The following is a 16,341-nucleotide window of genomic DNA, read 5'->3' on the forward strand; positions in this document are numbered from 1 at the left end:
CCCACAAACCATGAGATCATGACCTGAGTAGAAGTCAGACGCTTAACCGCTTAACCAACTGGGCCACACCCAGGCACCTGTCACGTTAATGTAAATAAGGTAAAAGACTCAGGGCACCCAGGTGGCCCGGTCGGTAGGCTGTCGTTTAAATAAGACAAAGACTCAACTCTTAGTTTGTGTGAGAAATTCAACAGCCATTGCGTTTGTTTCCTTCCCTTTCCTTTTGTTTCCTTCCCTTCCCGTACCAGGGACCTGTCCCAGGCTCTCCTGGCTTCACGGGGCAAAGCCACAAGCATCTCTCTCTACCTTTGGGGATACACGGGTGTAAATTCAAATATTGCAACAGGGCTATTTGCTGTTCGGTTAGAAAGTCCCTCAGAACGGTGACGGTTCTGGAAGTTTAGGGCTCATGTTTGTGGGACGCGGCAGCAATCTGTGAAGCCTGGATGTGTTCACGAGGCCCCTTGGGGAGAGTTCGCTTTTGCAAGGGCCGGAGGTTTTGTTCGTTTCGTTTTGCTGCCATTTGGCTTTGGGTTCCTCCCCTCCACGGTGTGGACTACAATCTACCCGCTTGGGAACCAAGGAGGAAGAGGGAACATCTTGCTGGGGCTCCTTTCAAGGGCAGCTGGGAAAGCCTGGGTTCTCCGGGCTACCACCTGCAATGCTCTTAGAGTCGAGAAGGGGGTGGGGAAAGGGGTGACACTTCCAACGCGGAAGCAGAACGGGGCAGGACAGGAAGACTCCCCGGTGGAGGGTGGAGGCGTGATGTTTGGCTTTGCACACAGACGGCCCTGACCGAGTGGACATCACCAGCGGGTCTGCGCCCGGGGTGGTCGGCACCGTGGAGGCCGAGCTCAACTCCAGCCTGACCCTGCAGTGCCGGGCGGAGTCCCAGCCGGGCGCTGAGTTTCACTGGACCCTTGAACAGTCCACCGCTGTGCATGCGGGGCAGGTGCTGATCATCTGGGCCCTGACCTGGGAGCACCAGGGGATCTACGACTGCACGGCCTCCAACCCGCTGACCCACCTGGCCCGCTCTGCCTCGGTCCGGGTCAGAGTGGTAGGTGAGTCCCCCGGCGCCCCTTCCCCTGGGGTCCAAGTGGCTTTTCCTGATGCCGGCCGAAGCTATCTGGGCTTCTCGCGTGGCAGGGAGTGTGCTGCGTGGGCAGGTTCCCAGTGTGGAGCTGTTCGATCCCAGCCTAGAACCTCTGCTTCCTAGCCGTGCGCCCCCCGGGAAACCCTCCAGGCTGCTCTGAGCCTCAGTTTCCTTACCTGTAAACGGGGGTGGTGATGCCTTCCCTTCCAGAGTTGTTTAGCAGTACAGAGAGTCGGGAGACAGCCCCTGGGTGGAGCAGTGAGGTAGGAATTCTATTAATGATAGGAATTACACGAATCACAACTGGGTGTGACTGGCAGCAGGTCCCCTTATTTCTGTCTTGAGTTCTCGAGGGGACAACACGGTGTGGCTCTTAGCCAGGGTTCCTATCCCAGCTCTGGTGCTTGATAGCTGTGTGACCCTGGGCATGCTGCTTAACATCTCTGGTCCTCTGATTACTTGTAGGTAAAACAGACATGATAACCGCGCTTATATCCTAGGGTTGTTGAAAATTAATCGACATTCGTAAAGCGTTTATGGCAGTGCCTGGCATATTGTGTTTATTAAACAAATAGAATTATTGTTTGCTGAGCCTGTACCACATGCTTGAAACAAGCCTTTCCATATGCCGTATCAGCAAACACTTCTTGGGTAGCTCCCCAGCCAGCCGGCTCTGAGGTGGGCCTGCTGGCATCTCTGTTGGGTAGGAGAGACTGAGCCCTGTCCTAGGGTCTGAAGCCAGGAGCGACATTTTTAGTCGTCGCTGAGCAGAGGACCCAATGTACCTTCCCAGAGGACCCAGTGCACCATATGTAATCTTCAGAACAACCCTCTGGTCTTGTTAAGACCTTTTTTTTTTTTTCTATTTTTTTTAATGCTTATTTAATTTTTGAGAGAGAGCATGAGTAGGGGAGAGGCAGAGAGAGAGGGAGACGCAGAATCCGAAGCAGGCCCCAGGCTCCGAGCTGTCAGCACGGAGCCCGACGTGGGGCTCGAACCCACGAGCTGTGAGATCATGACCTGAGCCGAAGTCGGACGCTCAACCGACTGCGCCACCCAGCTGTCCCCAAGACCTCTTGATGAATGGAGAAACAGAGGCTCAGAGGAGGAAGCAGTGAGTCCGGTTGATGGTCATGGGGATGTTGTAGGGTTTGAACGAGACCACGTATGAAGGGCTCTCGGAGCTTAGAGCCTGGGGGAAGGCAGCGTCTGGCATCATCATCACCGGATCGTATCATCGCCTTTCACCAAGTGCTTACTCTGTGTCAGGCATGGCCCTGGTTCTTCCAAGTGGGATCTCACTTAATCCCGGCAGAAGCCTATAGGGTTATGAATGGCCATGCTCATTTGGCACAGGAAGAAATGAAAGCTCAGAGAATGAAACCAAGAACCCCCATCGCATCCTGGAAGCCCCCCTCCTGTGCCTCCAGAGCAGAGCCCCTTCCTTCTTAAGAGCAGTGTCCTGATTCTTTCTCCTTGCCCAGGTCCCCAGTCATCCCTGTCTGCAGGAGCCATTGGTGGCATTGCTATCGGGATCCTGGCTGTCATTGCCCTGTCCGCAGGGCTGGGCTGCTTCCTCTACATCAGAAATGCCAGACGGTAAAGCTGGGAATGGGGTAGGAGGTGTGGCCTGCAGGGGGCCTGCCTGGCAGAAGTGTGGCTGACCGTGGTGCTGAGCTGTGTCTGTAGCAACTGGGGAACTCGGGGGGGTTTGGGACATTGCCCAAGAATGGACGTGGGATATGGGTAGGGCCTGTGAAGGTGGCAAGGACTGGAGGCACACGAGAATGAGGGATTTGGGGTTTCAGGCTCTCAAGGGAAAAAGCAGAGGACCCCATCCAGGAGGCAGCAACACCCACCTCTGAGGAGGAGCCCCATGCAGAGTCCTGTTCCAGTAAGTGACTTCATAGCTGATGCCCGGGGCAGCAGTGGGGGCTGGGAAAGAAGCTAGTATTGGGAGCCTGGGCCTCTGCTCCCAGCTTTGCCACTAGTGTGACGATCACGAATGAGATTGGAGCCAAGAACTCTGAGCAGTTATGTCTGTTCCACCAACCACAGCAAAAATGGGGCATTAGTTGCCATCGTCTCCTTCCTCACTCTTGGAAAACTCTGCGGATGGATTGCTGAGCCCTGCTGAACCCAAAGTCAGCCTCACAATCCCCCTCAGCACCGTGCTTCCCACACCCTCTACTGATGGGTGGGAGCTGACCAGAGGCAAAACGAAACATCTTTGACATCTCCGGCCTAGGATTCTGGAAGGATGGGCCCCATGGGATGGAAGTCCTAGACACTGTCTAGTTCAGCTCGGTTTTACAGAAAGGCGATTCATGTCCAGGAAGGATAAAGGATAAACCTGTGCTACAGAGGACCCCCTGGCACAGTTAGGGCTAGGTCTTAGGTTTCTGTCCTTATCCATCTCATCAAACGGTCTACTCTAACCCAGAGCTAGATTTCCAGGACTTTTCCAGGTCAAGCTCACCAAAGATGTGATGGGTAGGTAGTCCTGGGAAGAAAGGAAGGAAGGTTTCTTGCACCACCTTTCTGGGGATGGGAGTGACCTAGGAAAACAGCCCCTTCCCCCACATCTCTTCCTAATCCCGGCCCTGGGCTGGTATTCCCTTTCTCTAGATTGGCTGAGCCCCATGTATGCCAATTTACCCAAACCTCAAGGACAGGTTGGAGTCAAAAAGGTGAGCAATGCTCCAGAGGTCCCCCTCCCTGCTCCCCTGACTACCTGGCTCATCCCCAGCCCAGTAGGGCTGTGTCAGTCCCACCTCTTGGGTCGGGGAGTGAGGCACGTTCTCTTGAGGATACCCAGTGCTAGCTTGGGTCTCTGCATCTCCTCCCCTGCCTTCTCTGGGGATCCCAAGATCCTCCCTGACTCTCTTCCCTTTTGTCTTCTAGCTCTTCCACATGACAATGTGCAGCTTTGAGCTCCTCTGGGAATCAGGAGGGATGTAAATGCCTCCGAGGCCAAAGCTGTTTCTGGAAATTTCTGGGGGTGGTCCCCATCCCAAGCCCCATGACCTCTTCACCACTTTCTTTTCCCCTAGATGCTGCCACCAGATCCCCCAGAGCAGTTTTATGAGGTATGTTGGCCCTGCTGGGCTTGATATGAAAAATCTGCAGAGGGAATACAATCTGAGAACTTTGTATTTGACAAGTCTGAGAAACCATCCTGTGTAAATAGTAATTGTGCATTGCAGGGCCGGGATGGGGAGAAAGTAGGCCAAGGCTTTAGAGGCAGCTGGGTCAGATTCCAGGTCTCTGGCCCCTACTGTGTTCCTTTCACCTCCGGGGCTCTGAATTGTATTGCAAATGAGGTGGCACCAGCCAGGCACATGCTGGGGTGCAAAGGAAATCTTGGAGTAGAGGTTGCAGAGGTCGCCAGGTGGAAAGACAGCGTTCTAGATCAGGGGCAGGGCCTTGGGTCCTAGACTTACATTCACTTCTGATTCTTTGTAAGATCCTGGTGAAACCTGTTCCTCTCTTGGGTCACTGAAGAATGCAAGTTGACACTTTGTAGACACTGTGATTTTAAGGCAGTCTGTGCCCGTGGTCCCTAACTGATCTCTCCCTTCACTCACAGAAGGAGCCACCATCAGTAACCCCCGGGAACGATTCTCATGGCCCCAGAAAACCATCGTCCGAAGTTACATTGGATCCATTGGTCCCCACTCTACCGAAAGGAAGCACAGAATCACACTATGAGGTACTTTTATGCCACCCTGAATCTTTGGATAGGTCAAGAGCTGTTACCAATCTGCCGCTTCCTCCTTGATGGAAAGTCCGTGGGATAAACTATCAAGAGAATTTTCCCTTAATCGCTTTTCAGTTCCATTCCACCCATTTCCGTCCTATCATGTTCTAGTTCACTTCATTCTCTTCTCTTCCGGTCGACTTGGTCTTACTCCATTCCAGGTTTCTGTCACATTTGTTTTCGTGCCACCTGTCAGAAGGTGGAGAGGGGGCAGCAATGTATCCCCAAACTGAGGAGGCACTCTGAGACCAGAAAACAAAGCAGGTGACTCCATACAGTTTACACAGATTTTCATTCAGAGTAACTTACTGAGAAGGGGAGATCGGGTGGATGATAATCCAGGCACCTGCACAGCAGTTCTCCAAAAAGTCCCGATCTTCATCCACAGATTTTGTAGAGTGACGTCAAAGGGTCTAGGGCTTAACAGACCTCTTGCTGCCACCTGTGTGCCGGGAGGCGTGGGGGGGGGGAAGAAACCATGTCATCTCTACGAGTTATCTAAACAGCCACACGGAATGCCAGAACAAGCCTTCCCACGTTCGCTTGGGGGTTACGCTAACTTCCAAGGTGCACGGAACACGTAAGCCCCCCGGGGAGGTCATCTTGCAGATGTGAACAAGATGGGGTCAGTACCGGGGACACTCCGACACCGCGTGTTTCTTTTCTATCCATTTATTTGTTTACTGAGAGGGCGGCAGGCCACGCGGAGCCCGATGCGGGGCTCAGTCTCACGAACCGGGAGATCACGACCTGAGCTGAAATCAAGAGTTGATCGAGCCCCCCCCAGGCGCCCCTTGATTCTTTCCGTAAAATTCCTTCTGTTTCTCTTACTCATTCCATTCCATTCCATTCCTTTCCTTTTCCTCTCTTCCCACTCACTGAACTCCATTGCGCTCTGTGGATTCCATCCCACTCTACTGTGTCATCCCATTGTACCCCTTTCCATCTCGCCCTCATCTTCTTTCCCTCCCGTTCTTTCCCACTACTTTCTATTACGTTTTGTTCACTTTTCCCTTCTAATTCCACTTGATTCATTTCTTCCACGTTCTGCTACCTTCTACTCTATTCCTGTCCACCCCGCTTCTGTCCCATCCCTTGGGCTCACTTCCATTCTTTTCCTTCTCATCCCATGTCATTCCTGCTCTTCCCCATTCATACATGTAATCCGTTCTATGCATTCTGGCTTCCATCACCCCGTTCCTTCCTGTTCAGTATCCCTGTGTACATTCAGCTCTGGTTTTTTTTTTTATGAATTTAAACATTTTAGTTTTTAAATTTTAATTGATTAATTGTCAAGTTAGCTAACATACAGTGTGCCCTTGGCTTTGGGAGTAGATTCCCGTGATTCATCACTTACATCCAACTCCCAGTGCTTATCCCAACAAGTGCCCTCCTCAATGCCCATCACCCATTTCCCCCACCCCCTTGTACCCTCTGTATTTAAAAGTCTCTTATGGTTTGCCTCTTTCTCTGTTCATAACTATTTTTTTCTTTCCCTTCCCCCACGGTCTTCTGTTAAGTTTCTCAACTTCCACATGTGAGTAAAAACATACGATATCTGTCTTTCTCTGACTGACTTATTTCACTTAGCTTAATGCCCTTCAATTCCATCCACGTTGTTGCAAATGACAAGGTTTCATTCTTTTTCATCGCTGAGTAGTATTCCATTGTATAAATATACCACATTTTCTTTATCCATTCATCAGCTGATGGACATTTGGGCTCTTTCCATAATTTGGCTATTGTTGATAGCGCTGCTGTAAACATTGGGGTACATGCACCCCTATGAATCAGCACTCCTGTATCCTTCGGATAAATTCTTAGTAGTGCGATTGCTGAGTTTTAGGGTAGCTCTATTTTTAATTTTTTGAGAAACCTTCACACTGCTTTCCAGAGCGTCTGCACCAGTTTGCATTCCCACCAACCATGTAATAGGGATCCCCTTTCTCCACATCCTTGACAACATCTGCCGTTTTCTGAGTTGTTAATTTTAGCCACTCTGACCAGTGTGAGTTGGTATCTCATTGTGGTTTTGATTTGTATTTTCCTGATGATGAGTGAGGTTGAGCATGTTTTCATGTGTCTGTTAGCCATTTGGATGTCTTCTTTGGAAAAATGTCTATTCATGTCTTCTGCCCATTTCTTCACTGGATTATTTGTTTTTCAGGTGTTGAGTCTGGTAAGTTCTTTATAGACTTAAAAAATTTTTTTAATGTTTTTATTTATTTTTGAGAGAGTGAGAGAGCACGCAAGTTGGGGAGGGGCAGAAAGAGAGGGAGACACAGAATCCGAAGCAGGCTCCAGGCTCTGAGCTGTCAGCACAGAGCCTGATGTGGGGCTCGAACCCATGAACCGTGAGATCCTGACCTGAGCCGAAGTTGGACACTTAACTGACTTGGATACTAACCCTTGCCTGGCTTTCAGTTCATTCCACTGCATTCCCTTTCTTCTTATCCTACAGCACTACTTTCCCACTCACTTCCTTTTCTTTTCACTTATTTCCTTCTTCTCCCTGTATTTCCTTTCCCCCCATGCCTCCCTCTTCCATTAAATCCATGTTACTGTTTCCAATTTTTTCAGTCTGTCCTTTTTTATCCCTTTTCCATTCCTCCACATTGGATCCCATTCTGTTCTTTTTATTCCCACCCACTTCTGTCATTCTTTTCCATGGCCCTCCCTTCCAGCCGCCCGTGTTACTTTCCCAACCATTTAACTTCGTGCTTTCAAGTCCTCTCCCAACATTCCTTCCCATTTCCTTACCCTGCACACCATCGTATGAACTCCATTTAACTCCATTTCCTCATTCTAGATTCTGCAGCATTCCAGTTTTGTGCCTGCATCGCCATTCTTGAACTCCCAATTACCCTTTGTCATATTGCTTTTTTGTCACTTGTTCTCCATTCCTTTCCTTTCCTCAAATGCCTTCCCTTCCCACTCTTGTCCATTCAGTTCTAATCCTGCACTCCGTGTCGTCAGTCTCCTTTCCATGCCGGTTTATTTTATTCTCTTCTTTTCCTCTTCATTCCTTTCTATTATGATTTTTCTATTTATTCCATTTCTTCATTTACATTTTTTGGATGCTATGCCATTTATTCCACTCCATTCCCTGATTCCAGTTTCCATCCAACCTCACCCACCCCACCCCACTCCACTCCATTCCATTCACTTTTACTCCACCCCACCCATCCCATCCCGTCCCGTCCAGTGCCACCTCACCCCACCGCACTCTACTCCCAACCCCACCCCACCCCACTCTACTCCACTCCACTCCACTCCATTCAATTCCACCCCACCCATTCCATTCCATCCCATCCCATCCCATCTCATCCCACCCCACCCCTCTCCATTCAATTCCACCCCACCCATCCCATCCCATCCAATGCCACCTCACCCCACCGCACTCTACTCCCAACCCCAGCCCAGCCCACTCTACTCCACTCCACTCCATTCAATTCCACCCCACCCATTCCATTCCATCCCATCCCGTCTCACCCCTCCTCACCCCACCCCACTCCACTCCACTCCATTCAATTCCACCCCACCCATTCAATTCCACCCCACCCATTCCATTCCATTCCATCCCATCCCACCCCACCCCACCCCACCCCACCCCACCCACCCCACTCTATTCCACTCCATTCAGTTCCACCCCACCCATTCCATCCCATCCCATCCCATCCCATCCCATCCCATCCCATCCCATCCCATCCCATCCCATCCCATCCCATCCCATCCCATCCTATCCCATCCAATCCCACCCCACCCCACCCCACCCCACTCCATTCCATTCACTTTTACTCCACCCCACCCATCCCATCCCGTCCAGTGCCACCTCACCCCACCGCACTCTACTCCAACTCTACTCTACTCACCCCACCCCACTCTACTCCCAACCCCACCCCACCCCACTCTACTCCCAACCCCACCCCACCCCACCCCACTCTACTCCATTCAGTTCCACCCCACCCATCCCATCCCATCCCATCCCATCCCATCCCATCCCATCCCATCCCACCCCACCCCACCCCACCCCACCCCACTCTACTCCACTCCATTCAATTCTGCCCCACCCATTCCATTCTGTCCCATCCCGTCCCATCCCACCCTACCCCACCCCACCCCACTCCACCCCACCCCACCCCACTCCATTCACTTCTACTCCACCCCACCCATTCCATCCCATCCCACCCCACCCACTCCACTCCACTCCACTCCATTCAATTCCACCCCACCCATTCCATTCTGTTCCATCCCATCCCATCCCATCCCATCCCATCCCATCCCATCCCATCCCATCCAATCCCATCCCTTTCCACTCCATTGCATTTCTCTCCATTCCATTCATTCCTTTCCCATCCCTTTAAGTACAATGATAACCATCTATCTCCTTTAATTTGTTTTCTTTTCTTTCCAATCTTTTCATTTTGTTCATGATACTCACCTCTCTACATTCCTCCCATGGGAGATTTGAGGCAATTCACAGCAAGCTTATATATCACACCATAAAATGGTGCTAAATTAGAAATAGGAATCACAATTAGGAAAATGCTTCTAAAAATAGGCAGGAAATCAAGGTATGGATAAGAAGGTAAATATGCTGGACCTATGTAGTACCTGTTCCTGTATTTATCATTTGTCTTTGAGTTTCCTGGTGGCCAAAAAAAAAAAAATCAGTTTTATCACCCAAAAGGAAGAAAACTATTAGCTCATCCAGGCAGATGGGAAGCAGACCTTCCCATTGGAAGTTCCGATAACTCAGGTGATTGCTTCCTGGTTCTAAGGACTAGTGAGATTATTTCAGAGGATTCAAGCAATAGCATCCATGTTCAGGACTAGCCAGATTACTTCATGTCCAGGGATGGATTTTAGACAGTATCCTCTGAAGGAGTCAGTGACCAATCAGATTTCAGGAAGCAAAAGAGGGAGGCCAGAACAGATTTGGAAAAGAGAAACTTTAGGGCCACAGAATTCTAGTATTTTAGTGTCCGAAGTGCTGTCTTGCACTAAAGGGACAAATGTATTCCTTGTTACTCTAGAGGGCAGGCCAGTTACTATGGAGGATAGATTGGAGGGCGGCAGGCTTTAGTGTAATTTACAGATGAACTATTCTCAAAGGATGTGAATGTCTTATATATCATAGGGATTTTAAACATTTTTTTTAAGTAGGCTCCACACCCAATGTGGGGCTTGAACTCACGACCCTGAGATCAAGGGTCGCATGCTCTATCAACTAAGGCAGCCAGGTGGCCCCATAGTCAGGGCTTTTAATAAGAAAGACAAACCCCCTGAAAGTAATTCAGAGAACACTGGGGGAATCTCATATAACCCAATTTCAGAAATTACTGGTGGGCCTGTGAGGACTGGAATGTTGTCAGGAAGCTTTTCTCTTATGTGGTTGCTCATATTTGTTGAGCAATGAATCTGTTCCATTGTTCTCAGTCCAGATTGAATTCCTATGCAAGCCTCCCAGTCACCACGCCTCTATAACTTCAGATTACATGTAACAACATCCTCTATTACTAGTTAAGAGTTTCTAGGTTCAAATTCTACAGAGGAGAATCAGACTGGCTCAGGCCATTGTATGGGTTGTATTTAGGTTTGTGAGCTCTCCAGTCAGGTATGAACTGGCACACGTGGACTTTTAGGTCCCCCTCGTCCAGAGAAGGAAAGCCACATTTGCTTCTTTCTATCAGTAGAGCAAAAGCTCTTCCTAGAAGTGCCAGCCCGTGAAATTACTCATATCTCCTGGACCAGAATTGTGTCACATGGTATTGCTTGTTGCCAGGAAGGCTGAGAGAATGAGGTGTTATGCTTCCCAGTTCTTGTCAATAGAAGCAGGCAAGGGATGAGATATGAGGAAGAGTGTCAGGTCAGTCAACTCAACGTCTGCTATATTCTGGAGGGATGAGAAGGAGCAATCCATTCAAAGGATCTGGAGTGGAGTGTATTAGTAATCTGTTGCTGCATGACAAATGACAACAAACTTAACAGCATATGCCTTTATCGCAAAGTGTGTGTCTAAGCACTGCTTAGATGGGTCTTCTGCAATGCTGTCATCATGGTGTTGGCCAAGGCTCAGGTCCCATTTGAGGCTTGACTGGAGAAGGATCCACTACCAAGCTCAGCCTTTAGTTCCTTGCAGGCTGTCAAACGAGGACCTCGGTTTCTTACTGGCTGTCAGCTGGAGGCTGCCCTAAGTCCTTTGCTATGTGGCCCTCTCCATAGGCAGCTCACAACATTGCATCTTACTTTTTTAAAGCCCAGACAGAAGTCTGATATAACAGAATCTTATATAACAGATCTTATAAAACAGAAACCAATCATGCACATCCTGTCATTTTGCCATATTCTTTTGGTTAGGTGCAAGTCAGAGGTTTTGCCCTCAAAGGAAGGGGATAACATACGGGCATGAATGCCAGGACGTGGGGATTATTTTAGAGTCTCTCCTCCAAGGTAGGGAACTATAGGGGCCATTGTAGAAACACAGAGGTGCTGCTGTGATTGAAGTGCAGTCAGGTAGGAGGAAGTTCATTGGAATTTCCCAGGACGGAGAACAATGCGCGAGCATCTGGGCCTTGTACTAAATACAGCAAGTAGACCAGGAAGGCCTACACAGAAAATGGAACTCATCTTTTCTCTTTGTGTAACAGGTGCTTGTGAATCCAGAACGCAACATCTACGGCCAAATCAACCCCTCAGTCTAATGGAGGCAGATTTCCCTTCTCCAGAAATCCTAGAGAAATCACGCTCAATCACATATTAATGAAATTTATTGGGTGCTTGTTTTATTCCAGCCATTGTCTTCGTAGGCCTTGTGACATTTAAAAAAAAATTTTTTTTTAATGTTTATTTTTGAGACAAAGAGAGACAGAGCATGAGCAGGGGAGGGGCAGAGAGAGAGAGAGAGAGAGAGAGAATCCAAAGCAGGCTCCAGGCTGAGCTGTCAGCACAGAGCCCGACGTGGGGCTTGAACTCACGAACCGCGAGATCATGACCTGAGCTGAAGTCGGACACGTAACTGACAGAGCCACCCAGGTGCCCTGTGACATTCTGTTTTAATGTGTTCAAGCACTGGACCCCAGCTCCCACCAAATCTTGGGCTTTGACTCATGTTTCTTTACAAGCAATAAAAACAGGGAGGAAGTGACCCAGAATTAGAGGGCCAAGGTTTGAGACTCAGAATCTGGGGCTGCCACAGCTGTATCATGGAGATGGGCAAACACCAGTGATAGACACAGCATCCCCCCCGCCCAGGGGCATTCCCCCCCCGCCCCGGAGGCAGGGTGGAACGTGTCTTTTCAAATCATGGTAGAGGATAAGACACAAGGAGTTATTAAGAGATGATGACAGGAAAAAAAAAAAAAAGCAGAACGAAGGGAGAGAGCAGGCACGAGATGCTTAGAATCTCAAGAATTTGGGGGGTGAGGGTGGGGAGAATCCGATTTGATGAGGACAGAGTGAGGAGTCAAGGCTGACTCCCAGGTTTCTGGCCAAAGCACCTGGGTCACTGGCAGGCCACTCTCTGAGGCAACAGTGAGGGAGGATATACATTTGGAATACAGAAGGAAAATCAAGAATTTGCTTTAGGCGTGTCAGAAATCAACTGGAGAATGAAACAGGCAATTGTTCGTAACGGTCTAGATAAAGCAGGGCTGGAGATACACACGTGGGAGTTGTTAGTGGGGTTTAAAGTTACGGGAATGTAGGTCTTGTGTCGGGGGGTCTCCAAGACCGCACGCAGGCTCAACGATTTGCTAGAAGGATTCACAGGACCCAGGAGTTGTTACACTCATGGTTACGGTTTAGTGCAGCAAAAAGATAGAGAATAAAATCAGCAAAGGGAAAAGAAAAGGTCCCGGGAGTGAAGCATGGACGACACCAGGCACAAGCTTCCACGTGTCCTGTCTCAGTAGAGTCACATGGGAATTCCCCCAGCAGTGATGTGTGACGATACTCGTGAAGTGTTGCCAGCCAGGGTGGGGGTGGGGGTGGGGCTTGCCCTGAACCTGAGGGTCCAGGGTTTTTATAGGGGGTCAATCACATGGGCAGTTCCAGATCCCCAGAAGGAAGGCAGGTGTTCACTACAGATCACGTTGTTTGTATAAACCATCCGGACAAGCTGATACAGCGTGGTCCAAGGCCACAAGCCTGCCTGCAAAAACCCTTTCATCAGAACATTGCAAGAGCTCAGTTCCTAGAAGCCACCCGAGACCTAGTCATGGAAATAGGCCTTTCTTGGGTTCGAACACTCCAGGCCTGTTGAGTTAACCCATTCCCCTACAGATCGCAAAGAAAGTGGGTAAAGACAGAGAAGAGTAGGGGCTGATCACAAAGCTCTGGGTCCCTCCAATGTCTAGAGTCCGAGAAGAGGATTGAGCAAAGGGAAAAGACTGTCTCTTCCCACCCCCTGCTTCCAAGAACCCACCACCCCTACATCCCCCCACCCCCAGGATCCCAGGTATGGGTCATATTCCCCCTCTAGTGACTCATAGCTTTATCTTCCAGCCTTTAGAGCAAGTAGATTCGTGACCTCCTTGTTCCTCAGTAGATTGCTAAGGCCACACCCAGATCCTGGCCGACAGAACCCTCAGTACGAAACTTGGGTCGCAGCCAATCCCCAAGTAGTTGATCGAGAAACCTCTGAGTTTGAAGGGCATCTTCCTAGAACGAGTTCCTGTTCCTCAGTAATAGCCATTCTGAAGTCCCCGTAACATTCAGGTTAGGTCATCAGGATTCGGGAGCTCCTGGAAGTAAAACTTGCCCCCTTGTTCATTATGAAAGAAGAAGAAGAAAAAAAGACCAAACAAAAAACAAAGTCAGTTTTAAATTACATATCACTAATGCTTTAATGTCTGAATATCTTAAGGTAAAAAAAAAGAAATACTGAAAAAAATACAGAAAAAAAGGAAGATAAGCTAAATGTCAAAGCATCCCATTATGATTGTCATATTTGTACTGAATCTGTACATCATAATGCAAGATTTGACATCTTTTAAAAAAATGTTTAATGTTTATTTTTGAGAGAGAGCACAAGCAAGGGAAGGGCAGAGGGAGAGGGAGACACAGAATCCGAAGCAGGCTCCAGGCTCTGAGCTGTCGGCACAGAGCCTGACACGGGGCTCAAACTCAAGAGCCAAGAGATCAATGACCTGAGCTGAAGTCAGATGCTCAACCAACTGAGCCACCCAGGCGCCCCCGCAACGTGTGACATCTTTACAACACAGCCAGGAGCATGGCAGTTCTGTGTTTTTCACGTCTGTCATTAGGGTTTTAAAGATTTCTTATGCTTCCTATGTTTCGCTTGTATGATGAATAAATACAAGCTTTTCTGTCTTGTTTGCAAACTTAGTATTGCTCGTGTAGAGGAAAGATGTTGATATGTAGGTCAAGGCCGATATAATGTAAAAGCTAAGAGCATGAACTCTAGCATTAGACTTCTTGGACTCAATCCCAGCCCTGCCCTTACAACACAATCCAGGGTGAGTTACTTAACATTTCTGGGCCTCAACTTCATCTTCTGTGAAATGGAAGTAAACAGTCCAACCTGGTAAGAATTGCTAATGAGGACTAAGTGAGAAACATTTATAAGGACCTTATGGCAGTGCCTGGCACAGAATGGCGCGTAAATGTTTATTCTTTCATATTTGATGCCTTTCTAGCCTCTGCCTGTGGTTAATTTCTTTTCGTTAGTTCTCGTGGGTCTTGTGGTTTGTAATGATACCTGCTAATAATAGTAACTTTGCATTCTCTGTACCCAATGGTTGTGACCCATTTAGCTCGTCTCTCTACTTTTGTGTCTGAAATGTATGCAATAAGAAGTTAAAGTGGGGCGCATCCAACTTCGGCTCAGGTCATGATCTCGCAGTTTGTGAGTTCGAGCCCCACATCGGGCTCTGTGCAAACAGCTCAGAGCCTGGAGCCTGCTTCAGAGTCTGTGTCTCCCCCTTTCTCTGCCCCTCCCATGCTCATGCTCTTTCTCTGTCTCTCAATAATAAATAAACGCTGAAAAAAAATATTTTAAATACTTTTAAGGAAGTAAGGAAGAGATGAACTAATTATCTATTAGCTGATTGTCTCACCAGAAAAGCCAAGAGGATCAAATGAAATACTGTAAGAATTCCTGACATTTCAGTGGGCTAACCAGATCCAAAATAAGTATTTATTTTTAATTTTGTAAAAGTTTTTATTTTTATTTTAAATGTTTATTTTGAGAGAGAGCGAGCGAGCACAGGGGAGGGGCAGAGAGAATCCCAAGCAGGCTCCACATGAGCTCACATGGGGCTCCATCTCATGAACCATGAAATCAGGACCTGAGTTGAAATCAAGAGTCGGACCCTTAACAGAGCCTCTCAGGCGCCCCCAAAGTTTATTTATTTAAGTAATATGCTGGTGCCCCCAACATAAGTCTTAAAAAAAATCAACCACAATAACGAATTATAAGGAATTTAAGCGGGGGGGCGGGGTAGAGATTACATTTCAAATAGGAATAATTTGTTAAAGGTTAGAAGTTATGTGAAGAAAACTACAGGAGTACTTTGACAACAATACTAATAATTAAAAAAACCATTTTTTTTTTTTTCAACGTTTTTTTTTTTTTTTTTTTTTTTTATATTTTTGGGACAGAGAGAGACAGAGCATGAACCGGGGAGGGGCAGAGAGAGAGGGAGACACAGAATCGGAAACAGGCTCCAGGCTCCGAGCCATCAGCCCAGAGCCTGACGCGGGGCTCGAACTCACGGACCGCGAGATCGTGACCTGGCTGAAGTCGGACGCTTAACCGACTGCGCCACCCAGGCGCCCCTAAAAAAACCATTTTAAATGCCATATTGTCACGCAGCAGGGCTCCAACTATCAGCTTCCTTCCTGGTGGGGTGGGAATAAACATCACTGTTTTCCACAGGCAGTTAATGAGATGTTAAGGCATTTAACAAAGGGCCAGGAGCCTTTATTTATTCAAAATAAATATTTATTGAGCATCTATTATATTGCAGGTACCTTAGGATGCTGGGGCTACAGCACTAATCAAAGTAGATACAAATCCTTTCCCTTACGGAGTTGACAGGCCAGTGGTGAAAGCAGATAACCGACCAAATAAATATGTACCATATATATATATATATATATATATATATATATATATAGTGTATATATATATGAAAATATATTCATATATATGAAAAAATATATTCATATATATGAATATATATTCATATATATGAAAAATATATATTCATATATATGAATATATATTCATATATATGAAAAATATATATTCATATACATATATGAAAAATATATATATATGAAAAAAAATATATATATATAAAATTCTCTTGCTGGAAGCCGAGCTATCCCAGCCTGAGTGGCAAGGCCCGGGCTGTGGATGGATTGGTGACTGCAGGGCAGCCCAACAGTGAAGCTTCTTGTCCTCCCGCTTTTAGGTAATTTGGCCTTATTAAAGTACCTGGGGTATTGTCTGTTGGGG

The 16,341-nt window shown here is 47.9% G+C and overlaps 1 protein-coding gene across 12 annotated transcripts in view; it reads left to right on the forward strand.

Moving 5' to 3' along the window:
* CEACAM20 (CEA cell adhesion molecule 20) overlaps positions 1–11,628 on the forward strand; it is a 65,770-nt gene extending 54,142 nt beyond the window's left edge. For 6 of the 12 annotated variants that reach the window (XM_042918212.1, XM_042918214.1, XM_042918215.1 and 3 more), the window contains 7 exons: positions 786–1,064; positions 2,581–2,695; positions 2,905–2,990; positions 3,725–3,786; positions 4,150–4,185; positions 4,686–4,808; positions 11,507–11,628. In XM_042918212.1, coding sequence (XP_042774146.1) covers positions 786–1,064; positions 2,581–2,695; positions 2,905–2,990; positions 3,725–3,786; positions 4,150–4,185; positions 4,686–4,808; positions 11,507–11,560 — 755 coding nt within the window. In that variant the 3' untranslated portion in view covers positions 11,561–11,628. Of the gene's footprint in view, positions 1–785; positions 1,065–2,580; positions 2,696–2,904; positions 2,991–3,724; positions 3,787–4,000; positions 4,054–4,149; positions 4,186–4,685; positions 4,809–11,506 lie in introns of those variants that run through there. The other 6 variants (XM_042918217.1, XM_042918216.1, XM_042918218.1 and 3 more) reach the window with 6 other exon arrangements.
* Positions 11,629–16,341: the final 4,713 nt, after the last annotated feature.

The sequence above is a fragment of the Panthera leo genome, chromosome E2 (genome assembly GCF_018350215.1).
Source record: "Panthera leo isolate Ple1 chromosome E2, P.leo_Ple1_pat1.1, whole genome shotgun sequence".
NCBI classification, from domain to species: Eukaryota; Metazoa; Chordata; class Mammalia; order Carnivora; family Felidae; genus Panthera; species Panthera leo.